Here is a 27,193-nt window from a genome sequence, read left to right on the forward strand (position 1 = left end):
TGAGCCCCAGTCGTCCTACGGGGTAGAGGCCTGAGCCCCCCGTGGAGCCCTGTCCCCCCCTGCAGCTGCAGCTCCAGCTACAACCCCCGTGTGGCTGAAGTCCATAACTCTGAGATTCTGCTGTAATAGGTTTAAAACTTAGCAGATCACAAGGAATGTGGCGTGCTGCATCATCCTGAGGATATTACCTTACTCTTTCTGTGTGTGTCTGTTCAGGTCCAGATGTACAACGAGACAAACCCGTGACAGGGGGACAAATTGAATCATTTGCTAACAAGCTTGGAGAACAATGGAAGACTCTGGCCCCCTACTTGGAAATGAAAGACTCTGATATAAGACAGATTGAGTCCGATAGTGAGGATGTGAAGATGAGAGCTAAGCAGCTGCTGGTTGCCTGGCAGGATCAAGAGGGGATACATGCAACACCTGAGAATCTGATTACTGCAATGAACAAAGCTGGATTAAGTGACCTTGCAGAAAGTCTGTCTAACGACACTGAAAACAGTAGTTAATTTATTTCAGATTACAATTTTTTTTTATTAAAACAATTGATTATTATTGCTAGGTAACAGATCTAACATTTTGATAGGGCAGCTTTATGTTTAGTAAACAAATAAAACCTTTCTATAACATCTAGAGTTCCTGAGAAGGATTAGTAACAGTGATCCAGAAATAGCAACCCAGGCATCATCCTTAAATTATGAAAATGTAAAAGGTGAGAGCCAAGGTTCAGTGGAGTTTTCTGTGATACACATTGTAATAGTTTAACGGCTTACTGTTTTTAGAGCCAGGGCCATGTTTTGCTGACAAAGGGGTCGAAGGCCTGTGTGTAAAGCGCACTATCTTTGTACTTGCTTACATGTAACTCAGGTTAAATATGGGTAAGACGACATGACTCTTAATTAGTTATTTGGTTGCCCGTGCAAATTTTGGGGTGGAATTGTACACAGGCCTCTGGCTTCCCTTCCTGGAAACTTGACTGTCAGTGTTGACTCCAGTCAGGTTGGGGGATGGGGGGGCAGAAATAATCCAGTGGGTAGTATTCTCCCTGCTGAGGGAAGTTGGTTTAACTGCTGTCAGCAGTAAAGCAGTGTCCTGAGGAAAAGTGTCCTATTGTTTTCCAATGCTCTTTGGATTAGGCATATATTTGAGGTATTGACTCTAATCCAGTAAAAATCCCAAGTGACTTTTTTATTTATTTATTTTTTAGGAATAGGGTTATTAGGTCATCTGACTACCTAAAATTCACTTTATAATGTAATGTGGATGAGGTATTCGTCTGTCCTGGTCTGTTGTAGAGCATTGCTGAATGCTAGTTTAAGCTTCCTTCTTCAAATTTAGGGATGGCTACAGCCTTTCTGTATATAGTTTATTTTAAAAAAAAATTTCAGGAGATTTTGATGGTGGTGTAAAGTAGGTTCTAGCCAGGTGCTATAGGAAAATAAGATGGTTACTCACCTTTGTAACTGTTCTTCGAGATGTGTTGCTCATATCCATTCCAGTTAGGTGTGCGTGCCGTGCGTGCACACTTGTCGGAAGATTTTTACTCTAGCAACTCCAGTGGGTCGGCAGGTCACCCCCTGGAGTGGTGCCGCCATATACCCCTGTTGACCCGACTGCTCCTCCGTTCCTTCTTGCCGGCTACTCCGACAGTGGGGAAGGAGGGTGGGTTTGGAATGGATGTGAGCAACACATCTCGAAGAACAACAGTTACAAAGGTGAGTAACCGTCTTTTCTTCTACGAGTGATTGCTCATATCCATTCCAGTTAGGTGATTCCCAAGTCTTACCTAGGCGGTGTGGTTGGAGTGAGATGTTGCAGAGTGTAACACTAGGGATGATGCAGCCTTCAGCTCCGCAGACTGCTGAACCAGGGCATAGTGGGAGGCAAAGGTGTGGACCGAGCACCAGGTCGCTGCGCGACAGATTTCATGAATGGGCACGTGAGCGGGAAAGCAGCCGATGAGGCCTGAGCCCTGGTAGGGTGCGCAGTCACGTGGCCTGAGGGGACGTGAGCCAAGTCGTAACAGGTGCGGATGCATGACGTTACCCAGGAGGAAATCCGCTGCAATGAGATGGGTAGGCCCTTGATACACTCAGCCACTGCGACAAAGAGTTGGAGGGGGTTCTGCGAAATGGCTTAGTTCGCTCGATATAAAAAGCGAGCGCTCTACGGATGTCTAAGAAGTATAGCTGCTGCTCCCTGCGAGACAAGTGTGGCTTTGGGAAGAAGACAGGTAGGAAGATCTCCTGGTTAACATGGAAGGCCGATACCACTTTGGGGAGAGAGGCCGGATGTGGTCACAACTGCACCTTGCCCCTGTGGAACACAGTATATGGGGGAATCTACCGTGAGGGCTGGAAGCTCCGAGACTCGTCTTGCTGATGTGATGGCCACCAGGAAAGCGGTTTTCCAGGAGAGGTAGAGAAGGGAGCAAGTTGCTAACGGCTCGAATGGGGCGGACATGAGTCTGGCAAGAACCAGGTTAATGTCCCATGTAGGGGCAGGGCGGTGAACCTGGGGGTAGAGGCGCTCTAGGCTCTTAAGGAATCTAGACACCATCGAGTGTGAATACCGAGCGGTCATTCTCCCCTGGGTGGAAGGTAGAGATGGCCGCCAAATGGACCCTCAGAGATGATACTGCTAGGCCCTGTTGTTTAAGGGACCAGAGGTAATCCAAGATGTTGGAAATGGAGACCTCAGTGGGAAGGAAGTTCCGCTCCACACACCAGCACGCGAAACGCTTCCACTTGGCCAAATATGTCACTCTAGTGGAAGGCTTCCTGCTACCCAGGAGCACCGGTTGCACAGGGGTAGAGCAACGCAGCTTGGACTGGGTCAGCCACGCAAGAGCCATGCCATGGGGTGGAGGGACTGAAGGTCCGGGTGACGCAGTTTGCCGTGGTCCTGGGTGATCAGGTCCAGGTGAAGAGGCAGGGGGACAGGTTCGGCTTTGGATAGGTCTAGCAACATGGTGTATCAGTGCTGCCAAGGCCACGCTGGAGCTATCATGATCAAGCGGGCTTTGTCCCTGAGTACTTCCAGTAGGACCCTGTGGACGAGCAGAAATGGTGGAAAGGCGTAGAGCAGGTGCATCGTCCACGGTACAAGGAAGACGTCCGCCACTGAACCCGGTGAGAGGCCTTGAAAGGAGCAGAACGTCTGGCATTTCCTGTTCCTGCGGGATGCGAAGAGGTCCATCCGGGTAAACCCCCACCTCCGAAAGAGCGAAAGAGCAATGTCCAGGTGAAGGGACCATTCATGGGAAAGGAAGGATCTGCTGAGGCGATCCGCCAGCATGTTCCAAACTCCCGGGAGAGAGGACGTGATGAGGTGTATAGTGGACTATGCAGAAGTCCCAGAGTCGTAAGGTCTCTTGACATAGGGGTGGAGACCTCGTGCCGCCCTGCTTGTTTATATAGTGCATGGCCGTTGTGTTGTCGGTGAATACTGACACGCAACAGCCCTGTAAGTGTTGTCGGAACATCTGGCAAGCGAGGCGGACCGCTCTCAGCTCCTGGATGTTGATGCGGAGGGTCAGCTCTTGAGATGACGAAAGGCCCTGGGTGCGTAGGTGCCTGAGGTGAGCCCCCCAACCCAGGGATGATGCGTCCGTTGTCAGGGATGCCGAGGGCTGGGGCGGATGGAACGGGAGCCCCGCACACACCATGGAGGGATCCAGCCACCACTCGAAGGAGTCTTGGATGGTCAGGGGAATGGTGACGACCATGTTCATAGGATCCCTGGCTGTCAACTATATACAGCAAGAGATCAAATGAACAAGGAGAAGCTAGGGAAGTGGAGGATAGCTAAGTTGTGCTCCACTGTTCCAATGACCGACACGGGCGGTAAGAAGGAACTGAGGAGCGGTCGGGTCGGCAGGTGTATATATCCAGCGCCATGGCAGCGCCACTCCAGGGCGCGACCTGCCGACCCACTGGAGTTGCTAGGGTAAAAATCTTCCGATAAGCGTGCACACGCGGCGCGCACACCTAACTGGAATGGATATGAGCAATCACTCAAAGAAGAACAAGGAGTTTCTCCATGTAGAGTTTGCTTTATTAATTGAAGTGCATCAATCGTTGAATACTCAAAGCTTTGGGCATCCATTGGATTTTTGCAAAACTCTCTGTTCTAGTTGCAAAATCATGTCTCTAAATTTCTACAGATGCTCGCCAATGACTGCGCAGCCTACTACAGAAACATTTTAAGCGTTTCTGTCAGTGGTATTAGATTAATTCGTTCCACTGCTGAAAACTAACAGATCAGCCATACATCCTGGCCTGGGAAGCCACCAGGCTGCCATGGCCATTAGGACCCTTGAAGCAGGACTAGCAACCATAAGGAGGAAAGAGTCCTTTAAAAAGCTAGGAAGGTGTCAAGCTACTGTGGCCCCAAGCCTGACTTCACTGGCACCAGATGGGAGGGGGGGCGGGACTTTTTAAAAAGAAAATGCCATCCATCCTTCCTTCCCCAGCCCAGCAGTACTCTTGGGGTGCGACACAGACTGTTTCTTTGTGGGTGGAGCAAGGTAGTGGGACGTTCTACTAGGTAGTTCTTGCCTGCAGAGCCAGTCATTCTGCGCTCCCCCCCAACCCCCACCCCATTGTTTTAAACCTCTAAGGAGTTGTGTCCTCATGGTGTGATCAGGAGCCCCATTTTAAAGGACTGGTTTTTTTTCTGTCTGATGTGTAGATTGTTGATGTAGGTGGCTTTATGGAGAAGATTTGATCTTGTATTCTGTGATAGAGGAAATAGCTGAACAGGATATGGGAAATGGACATTTGGAGGAAAGGAGTCAGATAACAGGAAATACTTTTTCCACACAGTGTGACTGGACTGCAGAACTCTGTGCCACAGGATGTCAGTTGAGAATGTAACCAGATTCAAAGAGGGACTGGACATTTCTGGGGATAACAAGACTATCCAGCTATAGTACATGCTAAATACTTTTATAGCCCTTCAAAAAGAAACAAAATCCAAAACTGCCACCTTCTGCAAAATCAACCCTGACCATTAAGGGGATGAGACTTCACATGTGCATACTGCAGCATTTGTTACTTTCGGGGAGATGTATCTGATGCGTGCTGCTGTTAGACACAAGATATTGGATTTTATGGACCACAGGCCTGAGCCAGTGTGGTTGTCTTACTGGTTATGGGACTGTGATTTGGGTAAAATATTAAGGGATTATTTGCTTTATGGGTAATCATTTGAATGTGTGACGTGTTGGGAATATATTTCAAGGTAGATGTTAGATGCTGTTGGAAGATGTTGTGGAGGGTAAGGAGCTTATCTCATTTGTCAGGGAAGTAAGAGCTGTGAAACAGGAGCATTGTCCTGCAGCCCATCATCTCCCACAAATCTGAACATCTGGGTTGCTTTCCTCTCATGGAAGCAGATGAGGTTTTTGGCACTGGATGGTTTGGCCATGATCCCTCTGCCCTCCCCGCCCCCCACCGTGGCAGTAGAGAGTGGCAGTTTCCTTTCCTCCCCCTTTGCAGTGGGGAGCAGTATTCTCCCTCCTCAGCATTTCTCTTCCTCCCTAGGTCCATTAACCCTTTGGGGGTTTAACCCTCCCAGCAGTGTCTCCCTGCTGGCTCCTCTGCATCTTATCCAGATAGTGCTCTCTGTGTGAGGCAACCATCCTAGGCATGGCAGATAACTTATATCCTGTCCCTGGGCTGTGAGTCAGACAGGCAGCGGGAGTCCCCTACCGACCAAAGCAATCACAATGCCAATGGGGGAAAAGATGGACCAGGAGCCTTAGTGCAGAGCAGAGAGGCTCCAGACATAAACAGGACAGTGACCACTAGACTCAGGGCAGGGGTGGATAAGTTCCAGGGGCCCTTTGCAGAACAAAGAACGAGGGCTTGCAGGGTCACCAGTCCCATTCTCCCTCCCCTCCAAGTCTTAACGTGTGTCTTGAGTTCCCTGGGAAATGTCCTTTGCCAGGGCTACAGTTATTCCTTCAGAGAGTGAGCTCTACCCCAAGAACCCTGTGGATAGAAATTGCTGAGAGTGGCTAACTTTGAAGTCTCCTCCGCTATCCTCTGAGCAACCCTGGCAGCTACCTGCTTTGTTAGAGCATTTCTTTCCTGGCTGAAAGGTCTCAAAGCCTTTAAGAACAGAGAATTACCCTGACCTCAGCTCCTCTTTAAAGAAAGTGTCTCCCTAGCCAAAAGCGTTTGTTACTGATGCCTCAGTAGATGCCAAGAGCCAGGGCTTCCAGTTGAACTGCCAGGTGGACACTCTAAGCAGGTCCTCGGCTCAGCCAAGGTTATCTGCTCCCTGCTTGTTGGAGAAAAGCTGGATAAGGTGGTGGCTGGCAATACAGCAAAATCCAAGTCTCTCCCTTCTCCAGTAAGTGCTGACAGAAGAGAATATAGACCAGCCTTCAAACAGGTGCTGCTTTTGCTCCTCTTCCTCACAGAGAACCATTAAAGAGACAATAGATTCCCCAAAGAAAACAGTGGAATCGAGGGGACCTCAGTCTGCCCCTAGCTCCCAAAATCCACTTTTATTACAAAGATCACATAGGCATCCATCAAGAACTGAAGTTAGAAGGCAGGATTTCCTATTTCCTAGACAAATGGCTTTCATCTACCACAAATGTGAGCCAGGGATTCTCCCTTAAGGTGTGGGCTCCACCCCATCCATTCTCCATCTAGTCACCCTGCTCCAATAATCCCATAAAACAGTCTGATCCAGAATGAAATATCTCCCTCTTCTATATACTGCAGTAATAGAGTGTGTTCCTTTAGAAGAAAGGTTCTACTCATCTTCTCTGTACGTGGGGCTGAAGGATGTATCAGAGCCATTCTTGACCTCACAAGGCTTGACAAGTGAATGAAGAAAAAGACCTTTCAGCTTCAGAGGCCCCTGACCTCTGGTGTCATCCCTGTCCCAAGAGGTCGCCTTGACTTCGGTAGATCTAGCAGATGCATATCCCCATCAGACCATGTCACCACAGATTTCCAAGGTTTGCCTATGGTGGGAAGCATCAGTACTGAACAGTGCTATTCAGCCTGTTCTCAGCCCCAAAGGTTTCTACGGAGATGGTGGTGGTGATAATAGTCAGACTCGGGTCACTGGGAACTCACTGGTACTCCTTCCTGGATGACAGCTTGATCATAACTGTAGCACCCAGGGCTATGTCTTAGATGCTGAATCGTATCCAGGCACATGGCTTCATCATCAATGCTAAGAAAAGTTCTATGGTTCCATTCACCAGAATAAGCCACCTGGAGGTGGAAATAGACACCTAAGTAGCAAAGATCTACCAGTCATTAGAAAAGCTTCAGAAAATCCAGGAATTTATTTTTTTGCTCCTGAGCCACAGGAGGCCTACCATAGCATTGTGCCTCCAACTTCTAGGATTCCTCAAAGACTCCTTATGCATAGAGATCACTCCATGGGCACAATCATGCATCCAACATCTTCAAGCCTTCATATTAAAACACTCCCTGGAACACAGGAAAGATCAATTATAGGTTCCGACACAGGTGTTCAATTCCTTACAGTGGTGATCAACCCACAAAAATGTCCATAAAGGTATGCCCATGTGCCTCCGCAATTAATGCCAGGCTGGGGAGCGCACATGGAGACCTAAATATCCCACCTAAACGGTGAGGAGGAAAAGGCTCACAATATAAACCTCTTAGAGCTGAAAACTGTCAATTTAGCTCTATGAAGGTTCCAGTCCACCGTAACAGTGAACCAGGATGTGGTTCCATCAGATAATGACTGTAGTTGCATATTTAAACATCAAGGGGAGATGGGGGAGACAAAGAGTCAAGCACTAGATGCAGAAGCAGTGGAAATAATGAGGTAGACAAACAATCTTATTTCCTGCAGTGATCCACCTCTGAAACAAAAGGCAGATTGGTCTGAGCAGGCACAGGGTCAACAATTCCAAGTGATGCCTAAATCAGGCCATTTTCAATCTCATTGTTCAGATGTTTGGCCTCCCTTCAGCTGACCTGTTTGCAAAGTGTTATGAACACAGAGGCCAAAATACTTCACAAGTGAGGCAAACCCCAGATGCCTTATCTTACAGTTGGCCACACGGCCTATTTTAAATACTTCCACCTCTTCTTTTGCTGGGGAAGATGGTCTAGAAAATAAAATGAGAACAGATGTTAATATTTATAATTCCCATTGGTCAAAGAGACCTTGGTTCTCAGACCTGATGGAGATGAAACTGGAGCCTCCATTCCTGCTTCAGTGGAGACCAGAAATCCTCTCACAATGTCCTCTTCTTCATCAGGACCTGAAACATGTTCAACTAACAGCCTGACTAGTGAGAGCAAAGTGTTAGAATATCCCAATCTGTTCTTCACAGTCATTAAGACATTGCTTTCATCTGTGAGAGTATCGACACTAAAATTGGAATTCTGTATCTGGTCCAGATTCAAAAACTGGTGTCAAGCACACAGTGCAAATCCCAGAAATACAAGAATTCCAACCGTTCTGGACTTTCTCTAAGAAGGCAGAGGCCTTCAGCCCAGTACCATTCATGTCAGGTGTCTTCTCTTAGTAGTGTGCTGTTCATGAGATCCCTTGACTCCCTGGCAGACAACCCACAGGTAGCCAGATCCTTTTGAGCAGTTCAGTTAGCCAGATGGGCAGTCAGGTCACTTTTCTCAAAATGGGACTCTGCTAGTTTTGAAAGCCTTGATAAGCCATCCCTTTTGAGCCTCTGACTTCAGAGTCGGCCTTGTATTATCCACTGACATGTTTCTTAATAACTATCATGTCTGCCAGGCAAGTGTCTGATCTGGCAGCCTTATCCATACAGAAAGCTTACTGCATGTTCCACAAGAATAAGATTGACATCAGAAATCCATTCTTCCCTCCTTTCTCAAGAGAGGTTGTGCTTTGTTCATTCTGTCCAATATACGCCATCCAGCTGAAAAGGTGTGGCCATCTTAGATGTCGGAAGAGCATTGACTTCAAAAGGCTCAACAAGTGGATTAAAAAAAGTTTCTGATGGAACTCCTGCCCTTAATGGTGTCATCCCTGTCCCAGAGAGCACATCTCGACTTCTTCAATAGATTCAGCAGACATGTATCTCCATATCCCCAACAGACCATGCACCACAGACTTCTGAGGTTTGCCTATGTCAGGAAACATCTCAAGCATACAGAATCTGAGACTATTTTAGGCTCTGTATCCTTCCATTCAGAATGCCAGGAACTCAGTTTCCAGGTGCTCAATCGATAGGTAGATTAGACTCTGAACGTGTTCTGGAAGCCTACAAATCAGAGCCTGTCCCAGAAGGGGTCCAGGCACACTCCATGAGATGCTTAGCCACCTCCATGGGCAGAATGAGCGAGCACATACACCTTGGAAATTTGCAAAGTGTCCACCTTGTCTACAGCTAACTTCATTAAGCAATGCAAGTTGGACTTGTCTTCTAGAGGCCTCCTTGGCAGGAAGGTGCTGCTGGTGGTGGCTCAGAAATAATACAGATGTTTGAGCAAACTCATAAAAAGGTGACTGGTACTTGCCTAGCAAATTTTTTTTCATAATTTTCCCTACATCTGTCCACTGCTTACTACTTTGCAGGCATCCAGAATTGTAGGAGATGCTGGGCTGCAGAATGGAAAACTTCTTAATGATTGATTTCCTTTCTGCTAGCAGGATTTCACAGTTCTACCTACCCTAAATGGCTCATGAGTTAAGGGAGAGAGAGACTACATTGAATTGTTACCATACATCTTCCTTGATCTAAAGTATAGTTGGAATAGTGGTTTATGGTGATGCTTGGGAATAACTCATGTGGCAGCAAGAAGGAGCAGAGGGGGCATTGCCAGACTGCACGGTGCCAAAATAGTCATCTGCTGTGTGAGCTGCAGAGAGGAGAACAGTCTAGATGCCCAGAATTGTGGGAGATGCTACTAGCAGAAAGGAACTTATTGGTAAGAAATTTTCTATTCTATGAGTGGGAATTGAATTCCACGGCACTGTGGAGATAGGAGTTACGCAGAGGGGGATCTGATTGGTTATGGGACTAGAGGGAATATCCTTACTTTGAAGGGAAAAGAGATTTTTTTTGTGCATGGGGTTGAATTCCTTCACTCTGGAATTGGCACTTTGCTGTGGATGTGGCTCCTTGTGTAGGAGGCTATATCTTTTTTTTTTTAATTTCGGGAAGGTGAGAGCCCCATTGGATGAGGATTCCTAAGGATTAAAGTCTTATGTTTGTTACTTTCTTGCTCATTTTCCCTTGGTTTTGAGACTTCAGAGGAATAAGAAGCAATAGTATTATAAGGTGGGTAGAATTAGTTGACTACTAGGTGTTTTGGGACTAGATTGTGTTTTGATTCCTGAGTCCTAACCATTAATGGTGGAGTTCTGATGTTTTTGACGACTGTACATATTGTCAGGGAAAAGATTATTGGCAAATGACTAATCCTGGCACGTCCACATCACGTTTTATGTCATGAGAAGGAAAAAACAAACACACACGTTGTTGCCCATTGTTTGAATGGGTTCACTAAGTAATTGAGTAAACGCCCATTAATGATTCGATAGTAGAGTCATTGCTCTGACGGAGCACTTCTCTCTCCTGAAGTGTTTTGGAGGATTGTCATGGTATCAGCCTTTTATATGTGGTTTTTCTTAGCACTATAAAATATCAGGCGATTTATTTTCTCAAGAAGGCAATTAATAGCGGCATGATTTTTGTAAATGTTGGGATGTAATGAAGTCCAGATAGAACAAAGGCCACTGTCCAGAGAGATCTCAAAGTGGTGGTGTTCCTTTTCTAATCTACAGAACAATCCTCATGCTGTGGAGTATTTCCATATCAATCTTTCAAGAGACAAAGTAATGTTTATAACTACCAGGCTATTTTCAGTGTAAGGGCCAGGATGCAACTTCCTAAAAGCACTTACTCATGAGTGCTGGATCTGTCTTCTGCTGTAAGCATACATGGTTTCTGTAGAAAACATGTTTTTCTTCTGAGCAGAATTAAGTGTGGCAACAAGACTTACTCATGTGCTCCCAGGTGAGAGTGCATCATTAATCCTGGAGAAGGAAACGGTGGCAGCCAGCCACCTGTCCTGCAAGAAGCAGAATGGAAATGAGGAGCTATTGCCCCATACCTTACAGCAAAGATACTAGAGTAGCCAAGGGCCATCGTATCCTTATGGAAGCTTTTTCTCTCTCCCTCATACCCCCAAAGAATTGGGGACAAAGGGCAGAGCACCTGAGGCTCCTTTCCACAATGATTTCTGCTGCTGAACTTTTCCCTCTATAACAAGAACTCCAATCTAACCACCGTGCAATGGAGGATGTAAGAAATAATGTAGCTGACACAGTCTCAAACTATTACAGTAGCATTGCCTCTAGCTAAGGAACTCTTTTGGATAGTACAGTCACAGTAGTAGTGCTTGCTGCTGCTGGCTACAGGAAATTGCAGAAAAGATGGTTCCATGTCATAGACCTTTTTCTCAGTTGGCTTTCTAGAAAGCTTAGGAAACAAAGGGTTACATACCTCTTCTAACTTGTTCTTTGAGTTGTGTTGTTCTGTCCATTCCAAGTAGGTGTGCATGCACAGTTGCCAGAAGGTTTTTCCCCTAGCAATACCCATTGGGTTGGCTTAGGTGGCTTCATGGCGCCACATGTAGGCCAACCCACTACCTCTCCAGTTCCTTCTTGCTGGATTACTCCAGCAGAGGGGAAGGCGGGTGGGTCTTGAAATGGACATGAGCAACACATCTCGAAGAACAAGAGTTGGAAGAGGTAGATAATCTGTTTTTCTTCAAGTGCTTGCTCACGTCTATTCCAAGTAGGTGACTCCCAAGCCTTACCTAGGAGGTGGGGTCGGAGTTCATAGAATCGCTGATTGAAGCACTGCTCTGCTGAATGTTGCATCATCCATGGCACGCTGGGTAATGGCATAATACGCCATGAAGGTGTGGACAGAGGACCATGTTGCTGCTCTACAGATCTCATGGATTGGGATCTAGGCTAGGAAAGCTGCCGAGGAGGCCTGTGCTCTAGCAGAATGTGCCGTCAGCACAGGGCAGGTATCTTTGCCAAATCGTAGCATGCTCAGATACAGGATGTGATCCATGATGAGATCCTTTGAGAAGACACTGAGAGACCGTTCATCCTGTCTGCTACTGCAACAAACAACTGCTTCCATTTACGAAACGGCTTTGTTCGCTCTGTATAAAAAGCTAATGCCCTCCAAACATCCAGGGAGAGGAGCCTGTGCTCCTGGCTGTTAGTGTGAGGCTTTGGGGAAAAAAACTGGGAGAAAAATGTCCTGGTTGGCATGAAATCATGAGAAGACCTTAGGGAGAAAGGCCCCGTGTGACCAAAACTGTACCTTATACTTGTAAAAGATGGTATAAGGAGGTTTAGATGTAAGGACTTTTATCTCAGACACCCTTCCTGCTGAAGCTATAGCGACCAGGAAAGCCACCTTCCATGACAGAGTAGTGAGCATGTTGCTAAGGTCTCGAATGGAGGCCCTGTGAGCCTCGAAAGCACCAGATTAAGGTCCCAAGCCAGGGTCAGTTGCTGAACGTATGGGTATAACCTGTCTAGTCCTCTAAGAAAACGACACACTATTGGGTTAGTGAAGACCGAGCGGCCTGCCTCTCCTGAGTGGAACGCTGAAATCGTGGCAAGGTGAACCTTTGTTGACAAGAGTAACAAGCCCATATCCTTTAAATCAGGGGTCGGTAACCTTTCAGAAATGGTGTGCCTAGTCTTCATTTATTCACTCTAATTTAATGTAAGGTTTTGCATGCCAGTAATAGAAGGTCTCTCTCTATAACAGGGCAGGCAAACTTTTTGGCCTGAGGATCGCATCAGGTTTCAGAAATTGTATGGAGGTCGGGTCAGGGGAGGCTGCTTCTCACCCCCTGGGATTCCTGCCCCATCCATTCCCCCTGCTGTCTGTCCCCTGACCGCCCCTGACTGCCCCTCGCCACCCAATCCAACCCCCTCTCCTTCCTCACTGGCCCCTGCTTCTCCTGGAACCCTTTCCCCCGTTCCCCACCCTCTGACCACCCCCCCTCTGCCCTCTTTCCGACCCCCGCTCCCTGCCCCCTTACCACGCTGCCTGGAGCACTGGTGGCTGCCAGTGCGGCTGCACTAGGACAGGCAGCCACACCGCCCAGCTGGAGCCAGCCGCGCAGCACAGAGCACTGGGTAAGGCTGGGCTCTGCGGCTGTGCTACCCCAGGAGCTTGTAGCCCCACTACCCAGAGCATTGTGCCGGCGGCACAGTGAGCTGAGGCTGCAGTGGAGGGGGGACAGCAGGGGAGGGGCTGGGGGTGAGCCTCCCAGGGCAGGAGCTCAGGGGCTGGGCAGAACGATCCCGTGGGCCAGATGTGGCCCGTGGGCCATAGTTTGCCCACCTCTGTTCTATAATATATAATTAAATTACTGATATATGTAAAGTAAATAAGGTTTTTAAAATGTTTAAGAAGCTTCATTTAAAATTAAAATAAACTGCAGATTTTCAGTTTAGCATCATCCTTGCCCTTGCTTTTCCTTCCTGAGTTTTCCAATAGCACATATTTGGATACTTTAAGCTGCACATAGGCTTCTGAGTGATCAGTTGTTAACTGGCTCCGAGAAGGACAGAGGACAGATTTCATGTGTGAAAATACCAGTTCACACAGGTATGTGGATCCAAATGCTGAAAGCATTGCAAACGCAATTTTCTTCAAACAGTTACATTTCACTAGCAGGGACCTCCAGCAGTTCAGAATAGAGGCCACATGATCTCTCTCGGTAGCTTCAAGTGCACTCCACAGATTTCCAAACTTTGATGCCCACATTCTGAGCTTTTTAACTGAATAAGATGCGTTACAAAATTTTAACACCCATCCACTGAAATACAGATAAATTCAAATTGCTTTCGTTGAACTTTTCAGGTTTAATTAGAGAAGAAAGCATTGGGCCAAATCATTGGAAATCTTGAAATCTGTCAGAAAATTCTGATTCCAGTTCTTGCATGTACATTCCAGTCTTGGTGACATTGACAGTGCAACATGTCGATAGCTCTTTTATGTGTTGGAAGTAGCGGAAAGTCGAAGTTCGAATATCCTCAGAAAAGACTGCTAGTTTTACAGCAAATGCCTTCCAAGTTTCATAAAGATCCAGAACCGTTTGCCCTTCACCCTGGAGACGGAGGTTGAGTTCGTTTAGGTGAGCAGTGATGTTAGCTAGAAACATGAGCTTACACAGCCATTTGTCGTCGTCCAGTTCAGGGTAGTTTTGTCCTTTTTCCGATACAAAGGCCTTGATTGCATCAAAACAGTTTACGAAGTGCACCAAAACCTTGCCATGTGAAGTGGAATGTCATTCTAAGCACTGTCCATCTCTTCTAGCAGTGCTTGAAACTGTCTGAGAGTCAAAGCAGATCGAGCAACAAGAAATTCACAATTCACACCATTGTATTAATCATATTATTAAGCTCTGAATTAGAAATTTTAGCACACAGGTTTTCTTGATGGATGATACAGTGAAATTTGACTGTTGGGCGGCCAATTTGATCTTTAAGTAACTTTACAAATCTCTTCTGTTTTCTAACCATGGCAGGAGCACCATTTGTTGTCTCAAAATATTTTTCTGATGTCAACTCCTTGTTCTTCAAAATGGTTTACAAAAGTTTCCGCTATACCTTCCCCCTTTGTTGTGCCATGCAGGGGGTTTAGGCAACAAAGTTCCTCTTGGATTTCATCGGAAGCACAATATCTGGCAACAACTGCCAGACATGGAATGTCATTTATATCCACGCTCTCATCAACTGCAATGCTAAACACTGCTGTGTCTTTTAATGCAGTTGTCTGCTTTTCGTTAATGTTTTCTGCCATTTTGCTTGTGTGTCTCTCAACTGTTCTGGGAGAGACAAGCAGTTCTTTTATTCTAGATACAATCGCATCTTTATTTGGCAAATCCATTGAACAAAACCTCTGCTGAGAAATGTTTTGTTTTGTTCCCCATCTGTAAACGACTTTCCGTTTTTTGCAATGCACTGTGCAATCTTATAACTTCCTTCTGTAACTTGATTTTTACTTACACTTAAGCATTTAAAAATACTGCTTTGCTTCTCATATCTTGCTACTGGCTTTTTGATCAATTCGGTCTTGTCTGCTTCATCAAGAAAGGGTTTTCTTGTACTTTGTTTGAAAATGTTGAACACTTAATCTGCGCCAAACACTTTCACAACTGAAAGCACAAACAGCACCCCTTCTTTTGAATAAATCCAAATGTATCTGTCCAAGAAGGCTGAAATGAATGGACATCTAACTTTGCTTTCTTAGGGGCTGACATTCTGTCAAATGTACTCGTCCACTTAGTGCGAAAAAAATCATGAGAAACTGCACGTACAGTGTCAAACGCAGTGTGCTGTTCCATGCGACAGTGATGGAGGCAGCAACTCAGGACTTAAAAATATCCCAGTACAGTGGCACTGGAACAATTTTTAAGGTGGGAGTGCTGAGCTGTGCCCCCTTTTGCCCCAGTTTGCACCCCTCACTGCCCCAGTCTGGGGCAGCTGCAGAGCCCTGGGCTGGTGGCCGGGACCTCAGGATGGCAGCAGAGCCCCTGGGACCAGTGGCCGGGACCTGGGGCCAACGGACGGGACCCGGTTGGCAGGGGGGCGGCAGTAGGACTCCAGGCTGGTAGCAGAGCCCCCGGGACCCATGGTTGGGACCTGGGGCCAGCGGATGGGCGGCTGGCGGTAGGACCCCAGGCTGGCAGCTAGGACCTGGGCAGTGTGAGTGCCATTCAAAATCCTCTTGCATGCCACCTTTGGCACACGTGCCATAGGTTGCCGACCCCTGCTTTAAATGTAGCAGGTAGTCCAAGATGAAAGGTATCGATGATTGTGTTGAAGAGGTATGACTCTGTGAACACCAGAGCGAGAATCTCTTCCACTTGGCCAAGTAGGTAGCCCTAGTGGATGGTTTCCTACTGCCAGGGAGAACTTCCGTAACAGGTCTGAACATGAGAGATCTAACTGGTTTAACCATGCAGCTTCTAAGCAGTGAGGTGGAGAGATTTGAGATTGCAATGCTGAAGCTGTCTGTGATGCTGAGTGATCAGGTCTGGAACTAACGGTAGGGGGATTGGGGTGTCCACTGATAGCTCCAGCATCATGGTGTATCAGTGGTGGCGGGGCTCGGCTGGTGCTACCAGTATCACTGATGCTCTGTCCCTCCGGATCTTGAGGAGGCCTTTGTGAACAAGTGGGATAGGTGGGAATGCTTAGAACAGGTGGTCCTTTCAGGGAAGGAAGAACGTGTCTGCAAGTAAGCCCAGACTGTGGTTCAAAAAGGAGCAGAACTGAAGGCACTTCCTGTTGCTCTTTGTGGCAAACAAGTCAATCTGGGGAACTTCCCGCTATTGGAAAGTGTTGTTTGCCATGTCTGGGCAAATGGACCACTTGTGATTGTGAAAGGATCTGTTGAGATGGTCTGCCAGCTCATTTTGAGATCCGGGGAGATAAGAAGCTTTCAGGAGCATTGAATGGGCTATGCAGAAGTCCTAGAGCTTGAGAGCTTCCTGACAAAAGGGAGAGGAGTGTGTTCCACGCTCTTTATATAAAATATCGCTGCTGTATAATCCATCAGGACTAATATGCATCTTCCTTCCACGTGAGCTTGGAAGTTCTGACATGCTAGATGAACAGCTCTTAGCCCCCTGTCATTGAAGTGAAGAAACGGTTCCGCTGGGGACCAGAGACCCTGAGTTCTGTGCTCTTCCAGGTGTGCTCCCCATCCTATTGCCGCTGTGTCGGTGACCAGACACAGCAAGGCATGTGGTTTGTAGAAGGGGACCCCTGCTCACACAACTCGCAGATTGAGCCACCACTGAAGTCTCGAGCACCCTCAGTGAGAATGTGATTGGCTACCTTGTCCAAACTGACTGACTGGTTGATACACTGATGCTAGCCAGGCCTGGAGAGGTCTGAGCCTCAGCCTTGCATGTTGTACTATGTACATGCAAGATGCCGTGTGCCCTGAGGAGCTTTAAAGCAATTCCTTCCAGTAATCGTGGGGTACTGACTGAAGCTTTGTATAATGTTGCGTATAGCTTGAAAATGAGACTGTAGTAGGAAAGCTCAGGTTTGCTTCTAGTCTAACACCACCCCTAGGAACTCTATTCTCTGAGTAGGGGAAAGAGTCAGCTTTTGTACATTCCATGTCAAATATGGAACTTATCAAGTTGACATGTTGTTCCACTTGTGTCTTGGAATGGCTCTTGACCAACCAGTTGTCAAGGAGTGGGAATACCTGTACCTGCCTTTTCCTCAGGAAGGTGGCTAGGACTGACATGCATTTGGTGAATACCCAAGGGGCCGATGACAGGCCAAAAGGGAGGACTGTAAATTGTTAGTGAGTACGGCCCACTATGAATCTTTGAAACCTCCTGTGGGGCGGGACTATGGAAATGTGGAAGTACGTGTCCTTCAAGGTGGGGACCTGCATGAAAGACTCCCCCTGCCCAAGCTTATTTCTACCAGCTTAGGTTAAAAACTCCCTTATTCCTTGGATTAAGTAATGCTGCTACCACCAAGTGATTTAAACAAACATTTAGGGAGGGCCACTTGGAGCCCTACCTTCCCCAAATATCCCCCCAATACCCTACTCCCCTTCCCTGGGCAGGCTTGAGAATACTATCCTCACAAATTGGTACAGGTGAACACAGACCCAAACCTTTTGATCTTAAAATGATGAAAAATCAATCAGATTCTTAAAAGAATTTTAATTAAAGTAAAAGAATTACCTCTGTAAAATTGGGATGGCAAGTACTTTACAGAATAACAAAAGACTCAATAGCATAGAGGATCTCCCCTCTAGGCAAAACCTTAAAGTTACAAATCCAGGCATAAACCTCCTTCTAGACAAGGAAAATCACAAGCCAAAATAAAAGTGATCTAATGCATTTCTTTGCTAGTACTTACTAATGGAGTTGGATAGCTTTTCTTCTTGATCTGTCTCTGGCAAGCCAGGAGGGATTTTATAGTACTGTATACAGAAGGGTGGTTACCCTTCCCTTTATATTTGACAGCTGCTTACCAATTCCCTGGACCCAGGGATGCGATGATGGCAGCCAGAGACTATTCTTGCAACCATGAGGTGAGCCTCATGGCACTACCAGAGGACAAGGTGTGTGCGGCCGAGTCCACAGCATCCCGTGAGGCCTGGAAAGAGGTCTGTGGCGTTGCCTTGCTCTCCTCCACTATAGCTCCAGACTCCTCGCTGGACTCAGCTGGCACAAGCTCTTTGAACCTGAGCAGCAAGTTCCAGGAGTTGAAGTTATACTGGCTCAGAATTGCCAGCTGGTTGGCAATCCTGAGCTGGAGCTCCCCCATAGAGTACACCTTACCTCCAAACAAGTCCAGGCATTTGGCCTCCAGGAACTTAGGCACTGGGGCTGGTTGCCCCTGCCTCTCCTTTTACCATCGCAACCACCAATGAACAAGGCTGTGAGTGCATAAAGTAGTACTCATACCCCTTTGATGGCATGAAACACTTCCTCTCAACACCTTTGGCAGTGGAGGGATGGAGGCTGGGGTCTGCCAGATGGTCTTGGCACTGGCCTGTATAGTTTTGATGAGGGGCAGAGCTACCCTCAAAGGACCCTCTGGGGCTAAACTGTCGACCACTGGGTCCTCTGACTCCACCACATCCTCAGCCTGCAGGTCCACGTTGCATGCCACCCTGTGGAGGAGGTTTGTCTATGGGAAGCAGTCTGGAGACGGACATGCCTGCAGGGGACTTGGGGGAACAGGGTCCTCCTGTCCCTCCTGCTCATTGGGAACCTCTCGACCTGCCTTGCTGACTGGACCAGTCTCAAGAACCGGAGTTGGAGTCAGTTCTGAGGGCGAGGTAGGGGCACCACACCTGCTTGACACCCCTAAAGGTGGGGTGACTGACAGGCCTCTGGCACTGTTAGTTCAGAGGTGGCCAATTGGAAGCCTTAAGACTAGGCACCCTGGGCCTGGTGCTACGCCCTCAGCGTCTAGAATGGCCACTGCGCTGGTCCCTGCCACTGCACAGGCCATGGCTCTGCTCCTGCCTCAGAGCATTCATGGCCTGAACGGGGTCAGCCCCACTATGAGTACCTAGATTCCACCTCCGAGTCCAAAGGCTGGGATCGGGACTGTGAGGGTCAGGGTGGGGCCGAGCAGACCTGAGTTGGTGAGTGGTGCTGCAATCTGGAGCTGCGCAGGGTCGCTGAGTGGTGTCAGGACTGAGGCCCGGGCCGGGAACTGCTGCGTGATGGGGACCACCATGTGGATCAGCATCGTGATTGGGAGCACTGGCACGACCTGGACCAGTGCCGTGACTGCGAGTGATGCAGGACTCCGAGTGGTGCAGGATTCTATTGGCAGTATCAAGGACTGGAGCATCACTGGTTTGCCTTGAGATGGTGCCATATGATGTGATACCATAAGTTTGGCATGAATCGTGGGTGACCTTGGTGCTGTCATGGCAATGACTTCTCTCACAGCCGCAAAGGTGTCTGGGGGGGATGGCAACTCCACTTCCTCGATGATGTGGACTGGGGAGTCCAACGGCACCAGTCTCGACTGTTCCTTTTGTGGGGTTGAAGTCAACGGTGCTGTCTTCGCAGACTTCGGCACTGGGTGCTCCTCATGAGGATGCATCCCCCCCATTGGCCAGCTCCAGAGGGGTGGGCCTCTGGGACAGAGAGCTGCTCCTCCCTTACTTCCAGTGCTGGTTCTGTGCCAGGGAGCAGGAGCAGTGCTGAGTCAATCCTGCAGGTTTCAGCGCTTGGGAGCGATGGGGCCATGGGTCTCTACCAGAATCCATCCACTGTACTGCTTCCACCACTGTCACGGGGGTGCTACGCACTGAAGAACTCCGGTGCTGGGTCCTGCTGTGCCGATGGAGGCTGAAGTCTACGTGCTGCCTCCATATGGAGCTGCTTAAGGTGAAAGTCTTGCTCCATTTTGGTTCTGAGTGAAACCCCTTGCAAATCCTGCACCTATCATCTTGGTGAGCCTCCCCCAGCCACTTTAGACAAGCATCGTGGGTGTTGGCATGGGCTTGGAGCAGGACTTGCACTCCTGGGACTTAAGTGTGGAAGCCCTCCCAAGAAAAAGCGGTCAGGATAGAGGGTAAATCCCCCAGCCCAACTGCTAATATTAAGTAAAAGTGTTTAACTAACTAAAGAACAAAAACAAATGAGGCTAGAGAAATATGAAGAACTTGCTCAGCAAGACCCCACAGTTCTAATGGCTGTCACTGGCAGTAAGAACGAACTGAGAAGGTGTCAGTCCGGGAGGATCATATATTGACCGCCATGAAGGTGCCACTCCAGGGAGCCTCACAGCCAATCTGATAAGTGCAGCTAGGGGTCCCTTTCCTTAGTGTGGGGGTGGCATCCTCTGCAGATTTTTCACCTAGCATGATGGGATTCCTCTAGGCACTTTAAGCAGGATTGGCGCAGGTTGCCCTTTGGCATTGGCTTTTGGCAGTCCCTACACAGCATAAACCCCTGGGATCCAGGCATGCCCTTGGCAGGGGAAGGGAACCCCGACTAACAAGGAGGTACAAGTACTACACTAAACTACAAACTAATAACTATTGAAAACTATTTGTAGGTAGAATATGAGTACGGGAGGGGATCATTTGAAAAGGAGAGAAGAGAACGCTCCGAGGACCATCACTGGTGGTAAGAAGGAATGAAGGGTGGCAGGTCAGCAGAGCCCTATATGTAGCACTATGAAGGCACAACTTGAGCGGTGCCTGAGCTGACCCGACAGGTACTGCTAGAGGAAAAAAAACCTTCTGGCAACTGTGCACATCTACTTGGAATTGACAAGAGCAAGCACTCAAAGAACTTAATGTTCTTTTAATGTGTGGGGAGTGTTAAATTTAAGGGAGTGATAAGTCATGCATTCAGAAATTAAGAGATACCAGAATTAAGGTTGCCTGTCCCTGGTATAAATTCTTATAATAATTCTTAAACACATCACTGCTTTGTTGTATGAACAAAAAAAAAAGTGCTCAAGGAACAGTTCAGGCTTGTGTAGTGAATGTATCTGGCTGTAGGACCCTGGCTCATTTACTTTATAAATTTGAAAGTACGTAAAAAATGGGGTAGGACAGTGCAGGCAGAGCAAGGTTGGTCTTGCAGTTAGGTAGTTGAATGCCAGTGGAGAATTTGATTCTGTGTATGACTATGAAGACAGAAAAACCATTTAAATCAAAATTTTCACAGGTGGTCACTTTTTTCTTTCTGGGTGCACAGCTTAAGACAGCAAAGGCCTGACATTTCAAAGTGTGAAGCATTCAGAACTGCAGCTGAAGTTGTGGATACTCAGTGTGGTATGGAGGAATGAGCACAGGCTTGAGTAAGGAGGTCCTTCCTGTTCGCTGTGGGCTCAGTCAAATAACTTATGTATGCAACAAAGCAGTTCTGTGCACCCCCCTGCCCTTTTAACAGTGAACTTAAGCAGAAAAATAAAAAGCCTTAATTCCCCAAAGTACCCATTAAGACACAACTACATTTTTTTAATATTTAGTTTTTTTATACACTCTTTGTACATTCAAAGCACAAATGTAGCAATTTATTTAATTAAAGACTATTGTGTAACACACGCACAAAGGGGCAGAATGAAGCTTATCCAGGTAACCTTAATTCTGGTGTTTCCTAGCTTGAGTGCCTGAATTTGTGAGAGGGATGCAGTTGTGTTTTTCCTAGGCATTTAATACATTTTATTTATAATGGAACCAGAGCTGCTGCTTCTTTCCCCACATTTAAGTGTTCTTGCAGACTGAATACACTAACCAGGGAGAGAGAGCAGGAAAGCATCCTTACCCAGGAATTCAGGACAGCTCTGCAGCACGGTCTGAGGTAAGATGACTGACAAAGGAAATCAAGTTGCAGGGAGCCTACAGTAAATTTTGTGGAGAAAAGATGGCAGAATACCTTTTAGGAAACTAATCATAGACTTAGGTCTGAAAGAACCATTATGATCATCTAGTCTGACCTCCTGCACAACACAGGCCACAGAATCTCACCCACCCACTCCTGCAACAAACCCCTAACCTATGTCCGAGCCACGGAAATCCTCAAATCATGGTTTAAAGACTTCAACGTGAAGACTCCTCCAGCAAGAGACCTGTCCCCCACACTGCAGAGAGAGAGGTGAAAAAACCCAGGCCTCTGCCAATCTGCACTGGAGGAAAATTCCTTCCTGACCCCAAATATGGCGATCAGTTAAACCCTGAGCATGTGGGCAAGACTCACCAGCCAGACACCCATTCTGTAGTAACTCATATCCCATCCCATCCCATTACTGGCCATTGGGCATATTTACTACTAATAGTCAAAGATCAATTAATTGCCAGAATTAGTATCCCATTATACCATCCCCTCCATAATTTTATCAAGCTTAGTCTTGAAGCCAGATGTCTCTTGCCCCCACTGCTCCCCTTGGAAGGCTGTTCCAGACTTTCACTCCTCTGATGGTTAGAAACCGTCTAATTTCAAGTGTAAACTTCCTGATGGCCTATTTATATTCATTTGTTCTTGTGTCCACATTGGTACTGAGCTTAAATAATTCCTATCCCTCCCTCCCTGGTATTTATCCCTCTGATCTATTTATAGAGAGCAATCATATCTCCCCTCAGCCTTCTTTTGGTTAGGCTAAACACGTCAGGCTCTTTGGGTCTCCTTTCATAAGAGATTTTCAATTCCTTGGATCATCCTAGTAGGCCCTCTGTACCTGTTCCAGGTTGAATTCATCCTTCTTAAACATGGGAGACCAGAACTGCACACAGTATTCCAGATGAAGTTTCACCAGTGCCTTGTATAACAGTACTAACCCCTCCTTATCTTTACTGAAAATACCTCACCTGATGCATCCCAAGACATTAGCTTTTTTCACAACCATATCACACTGGTAGCTTAGTCATCCAGTGATCAACTAATACTCCAAGGTCTTTCTCCTCCTCTGTTACTTCCAACTAATAAATCCCCAGCTTATAACAAAAATTATTATTCCCTAAATTTATGACTTTGCACTTTTCACTTAAATTTCATCCTATTACTCCAGTTTACAGGGTCATCCAGAGCTTTCTGTATGGGCAATATCCCCCAGCTTTGTGTCATCCGCAAACACGCTTTGTGCGCCAAGGTCAGATTCATGCTTTTATGTAAAAGTAGGACTCAGTTGTTAGCCACGCTCTGATCTATTTTTAAGTACCATGAGTAACTAAAAGAAAAAAAGTTATTAAATAAAATCCCCTCAGTCTAAAGCTGTTTCACAATTGCTGTTTGTTAGATGTAAGAACTTATGCCTGGTACAGAATTTTTTTTGCATGCAGAAAATACATTCTGCCCAAGAACTACTGCAGTTCTGCCTTTCACCCACCAGAGCCTGCTGTGGCAGAATAGCTAGCTGACCATAGTAGTAACAATCAGGCTGCTGGTAGAGCCAGCTTAGGAGGCCAGAGGGGGCGCATCTCAGCCTGGGGTTCAGAAGAGCTAGTGGGGCAACAGCATTGATCTGGGGCTGGATGGGATGGGGGGGTGTAGGGAAAGGGGCAGATGTACTTGCTTGAGTAGAATAGGCTTAGGGTCAGCTTTGCCCACTCCTCTTCCTTCTGCCCCTCCCACAAAAAGCTGTTCTGTACTTCTCCCATCCATACCCAACAAGTAACCAGGTTCACTCCCAGGCTCATTCCCTCTTCCTCTGCTCCTCTGAGACTTTGCTCTGCTTCTGAGGGGTGCAGAAATAAGTTTCTGTAGTGTAGTTTAAATGACTTACTCTAAGTTCTATTTTTTTTTGGCTGTAGTGTTACTCATTTGCTGACTGGTATTTTGATAATTTGACAAAATACGTAGAAATTTAAAACATTGGCTGCAGAGCAATTCTTGACTCAAATTAGGCCATGTACTATATGTTGCCAGCAGAAGCTAACTTACACAGCCAATAGACACCTAAGTTTAGAAGTGCTCTGCATAGTTCTACTAACTGGACTCAGAAGGCAAGTTAAGTGGAGTAATGCATAGCTTGAGACTCCCCCATGGTTGTGCACATGTTGAGCTGTTGAAATTTAAACATCTCTGAGCATAACAGCAGGAACAGTTTAAACTGTTCTAAGGCTTTGTGTTCTGTATCAGTAGAGTTAAAGTGGTACAACCTACCTCTTGTGGACAATTATCAGTGGTTTGGACAGTCAGGCCTGTTCTACATCCACTGTTTTTAGGGGCATGAGTAAATATAGCTAATATTGAGAAATAGCTAACAAATGGTGCTACCACCATACAGGCACAAGTGCTCTTTTGTTCTAACAGCAAGATAGACACTTCCTCCATTTAACGTGCTTTAAAGCGACAACAACTTGCCAGAAAAACCCACTTCCACCTTAAAATGTCTTGAGTTTGAACATTCAGTAGGGGTTACTTCTCCATCTGACAGTGCTTCAGGTATAATCACCTTTCCTGCTGAGCAACTCAAGGGGTACTTTTTCATAGGACAAGGGAAGAGACATGCCACTAGAAGAGGGGTCAGCCTTTATTCATTCTAATTTAAGGTTTCGCATGCCAATAACACATTTTAATGTTTTTAGAAGGTCATTCTATACGTCTATAATATATAAGTAAACTATTACTGTATGTAAAGTAAATAAGGTTTTAAAAATGTTTAAGAAGCTTCATTTAAAATTAAATTAAAATGCAGAGCCCCCTGGACCGGTGGCCAGGACCCGGGCAGTGTGAGTGCCACTGAAAACCAGCTTGCATGGTGCCTTTGGCATGTGTGCCATAAGTTGCCTACCCCTGCACTAGAACCTAAGTAGTAACTAAACCCAACAGTTACTTTTAGGATACTGCTCAACCAGTTACAGAGCCAGCTTTTAAAAACTAAACTGCTAAAGAACCAATAGCATTTACCTATAGGTGCTAACAGTACTGCTAGCGGACAATGACATGATTCACTTGTAGTTTAGTTATGGTTTAAGAGGCAGTGTAAGTGCCTGCTCTAAGCACAGATGACATGTCACATTTCAAGACAAAGAAAGGATAATTTTAAACAGCATCATTGTTGTTGATCACCATTTATTTTAAAGACATGAAATGCCAGCAACAGAACAGACTGAGTCAGCAGGTCAGACTGGACAAATACTTGATTGTAACCATGTTTGTGTGGGTTATGGGCAGCAGCACTGAATTACACAAGGAGACAATTTCCCTTCTATGTCAGACAAGGCAAAGGATGGACAGCTATTGAACAAGTGGTATAAACCATGCAAAAGTAACAAATGATGTAAGAATAGGTGTGAAATAAATATTTGGTTGAAGTTAGAAGAGACAGAGGGAGGCTCATTTTAGTTAGATTAAAAAAAATTATCCTTAGGTAAATAAGTGTCCTATTACCACTGAGTGAGCAGCAGTACAGTCCAATGATTTTTTGTAAGTGTTTGGTACATGGATCAGTTTCAAACAGATTAATTTCCCACTTCATGTGAAGACAAAGGGCTTGAACAAATTGTCTCCAATGCTAAAGCTCCAGGGATAAAGAAATGATCAGTGACCAACATTTATTTCACACCTAGGCAGCAACCACTAAAACTGTAGACTAGTGTTCAGCTTCATCTTCAATTACTTCAACTCTGCGAGGTCCATAGAGTAGAACATAAGCTATATGCCAGTCTCCACCCCCAGATAACCTCAAAATATCTTCAGGTGTAACAATGCTGACTTTGTCATCATCAAACTTAATCCATTCATCTACAAAAACCAAAAAGATACTTGTATTATTTACAGGTTTATAATTTAAGAATTATTTCTAGTATCCCATAGGAGGAAAGGGCAATACTGAGGCCCTGTTTAAAAATACTTTGTTTAAATGAAAAACGTAACTGCACTGGTTAACTTGTATGTTAGTTAACAGCATTGTAAAGGATATTACCTTGTTTCCTTTTTACCCAAGACACATAATGACCAGAGGAACTAGATCTTCCCTGATGTGTTAGCACTGCCTGCAGCTCATAAAAACCACAGTTGTTGGAGCCAATATCTGGAGAGAAAAATTGCACCATATTGATTACACATAGTAAATGGACTTTACATGCAAGACACACAGCCTAATGAGTAACAACTCTGCACGCAGTTTAAGCTTGCCTTGCCAGAATCACCTTTAGACTACAATACTTATGGCTAAGGATACAACTGTCGCAGAGTTCATGGATTCTGTGACTTTCAGGACCTTTGACTTCTGGGGCAGGGCTGCCAGACCAGCTGCAAGCCCCTGCCAGCACTCTGTCCCCCTCAGGGTATTTTTAGTAAATGTTGGACAGGTTGTCAGCTTCTGTCAATTGTTATTTATTGCCTTCCACCTTTCCCTGACATTACTAAAACTTTTAACCTTGCTTATTGCAGATAATACATTTTTCCATTTAAATAGAATGGTTTTAAGCAACCCAGGTCGGCTTTTTCCTTGTACCAAGAGTTAGATTTTGCTGGCTTGACAATGCATCGAAACCCAAATGCAGGAGTAATGTACAGATCTCTACTGCAGGTTACAGCATAGTTCTACAGTCAATATGAAATAGAACATTTCAGGTCAATAAAGATCAACAGCAGTTTCTGCAGATTTAATAACTTTGTCCATTCATGCTTTTCAACTTGAAAGGAACCCCAGTGATGTCACTACCATTCACATGTAGTAATTTATCACCACACTAAATGCATCACTTAAGTCAACTATTTACCAGGGTTATTTCTTTTAGAAAAGGCGAAATGCTTTTGTAATCTGAATTGGGATAGAAGAAATCCTGCTGAGTCCAGTAAGCTATCTTTGAGAGCACGCTGAACTTAAAAGCAGATCTCATTTTCCTGCCAACATTAGTTTTGGAAACAATTCTCTTTCTTCATGGTAACTTAATGTGTTATGAGGAAACTTATTTTGAAGTTCCTATACCTATTCTTATTGTGAACTTGGACGGAAACATGGACAAGTATTTTCTTATTGCATGGTTATTTACTGAAAGTATGTAGATGACATGTGCCATTGTTCATTGTGTGCGAAGACTACTTTAAAATCGGCAGCTCAGTACTGGCAGTATCTCCCTACGTGGTGATTTCTTAGAATCAAATGTAAGGTACAATGCTTAGATTTTTTTTTAAAATGGAGCTTAAATTACACTCATTGAGGTTTTACTTTTCAATCTGCA

The 27,193-nt window shown here is 46.0% G+C and overlaps 2 protein-coding genes across 8 annotated transcripts in view; one reads left to right on the forward strand and one right to left on the reverse strand.

Moving 5' to 3' along the window:
* The window catches only part of THOC1 (THO complex subunit 1), a 33,031-nt gene extending 32,399 nt beyond the window's left edge, over window positions 1-632 (forward strand). For both annotated transcript variants that reach the window (XM_050939213.1, XM_050939214.1), the window contains one exon: window positions 217-632. In XM_050939213.1, the coding sequence (XP_050795170.1) occupies window positions 217-512 (296 nt within the window). In that variant the 3' untranslated portion in view covers window positions 513-632. The remainder of the gene's footprint in view (window positions 1-216) is intronic.
* USP14 (ubiquitin specific peptidase 14) overlaps window positions 1-27,193 on the reverse strand; it is a 65,176-nt gene that overhangs the window by 2,700 nt on the left and 35,283 nt on the right. For 4 of the 6 annotated variants that reach the window (XM_050939234.1, XM_050939237.1, XM_050939239.1 and 1 more), the window contains exons 15-16: window positions 25,930-26,037; window positions 15,710-21,904 (exon numbers count right to left, since the gene is read on the reverse strand). In XM_050939234.1, coding sequence (XP_050795191.1) covers window positions 21,732-21,904; window positions 25,930-26,037 — 281 coding nt within the window. In that variant the 3' untranslated portion in view covers window positions 15,710-21,731. Of the gene's footprint in view, window positions 1-11,000; window positions 11,070-15,709; window positions 21,905-25,059; window positions 25,749-25,929; window positions 26,038-27,193 lie in introns of those variants that run through there. The other 2 variants (XM_050939236.1, XM_050939235.1) reach the window with 2 other exon arrangements.

This window comes from Gopherus flavomarginatus, chromosome 2 (genome assembly GCF_025201925.1).
Source record: "Gopherus flavomarginatus isolate rGopFla2 chromosome 2, rGopFla2.mat.asm, whole genome shotgun sequence".
NCBI classification, from domain to species: Eukaryota; Metazoa; Chordata; order Testudines; family Testudinidae; genus Gopherus; species Gopherus flavomarginatus.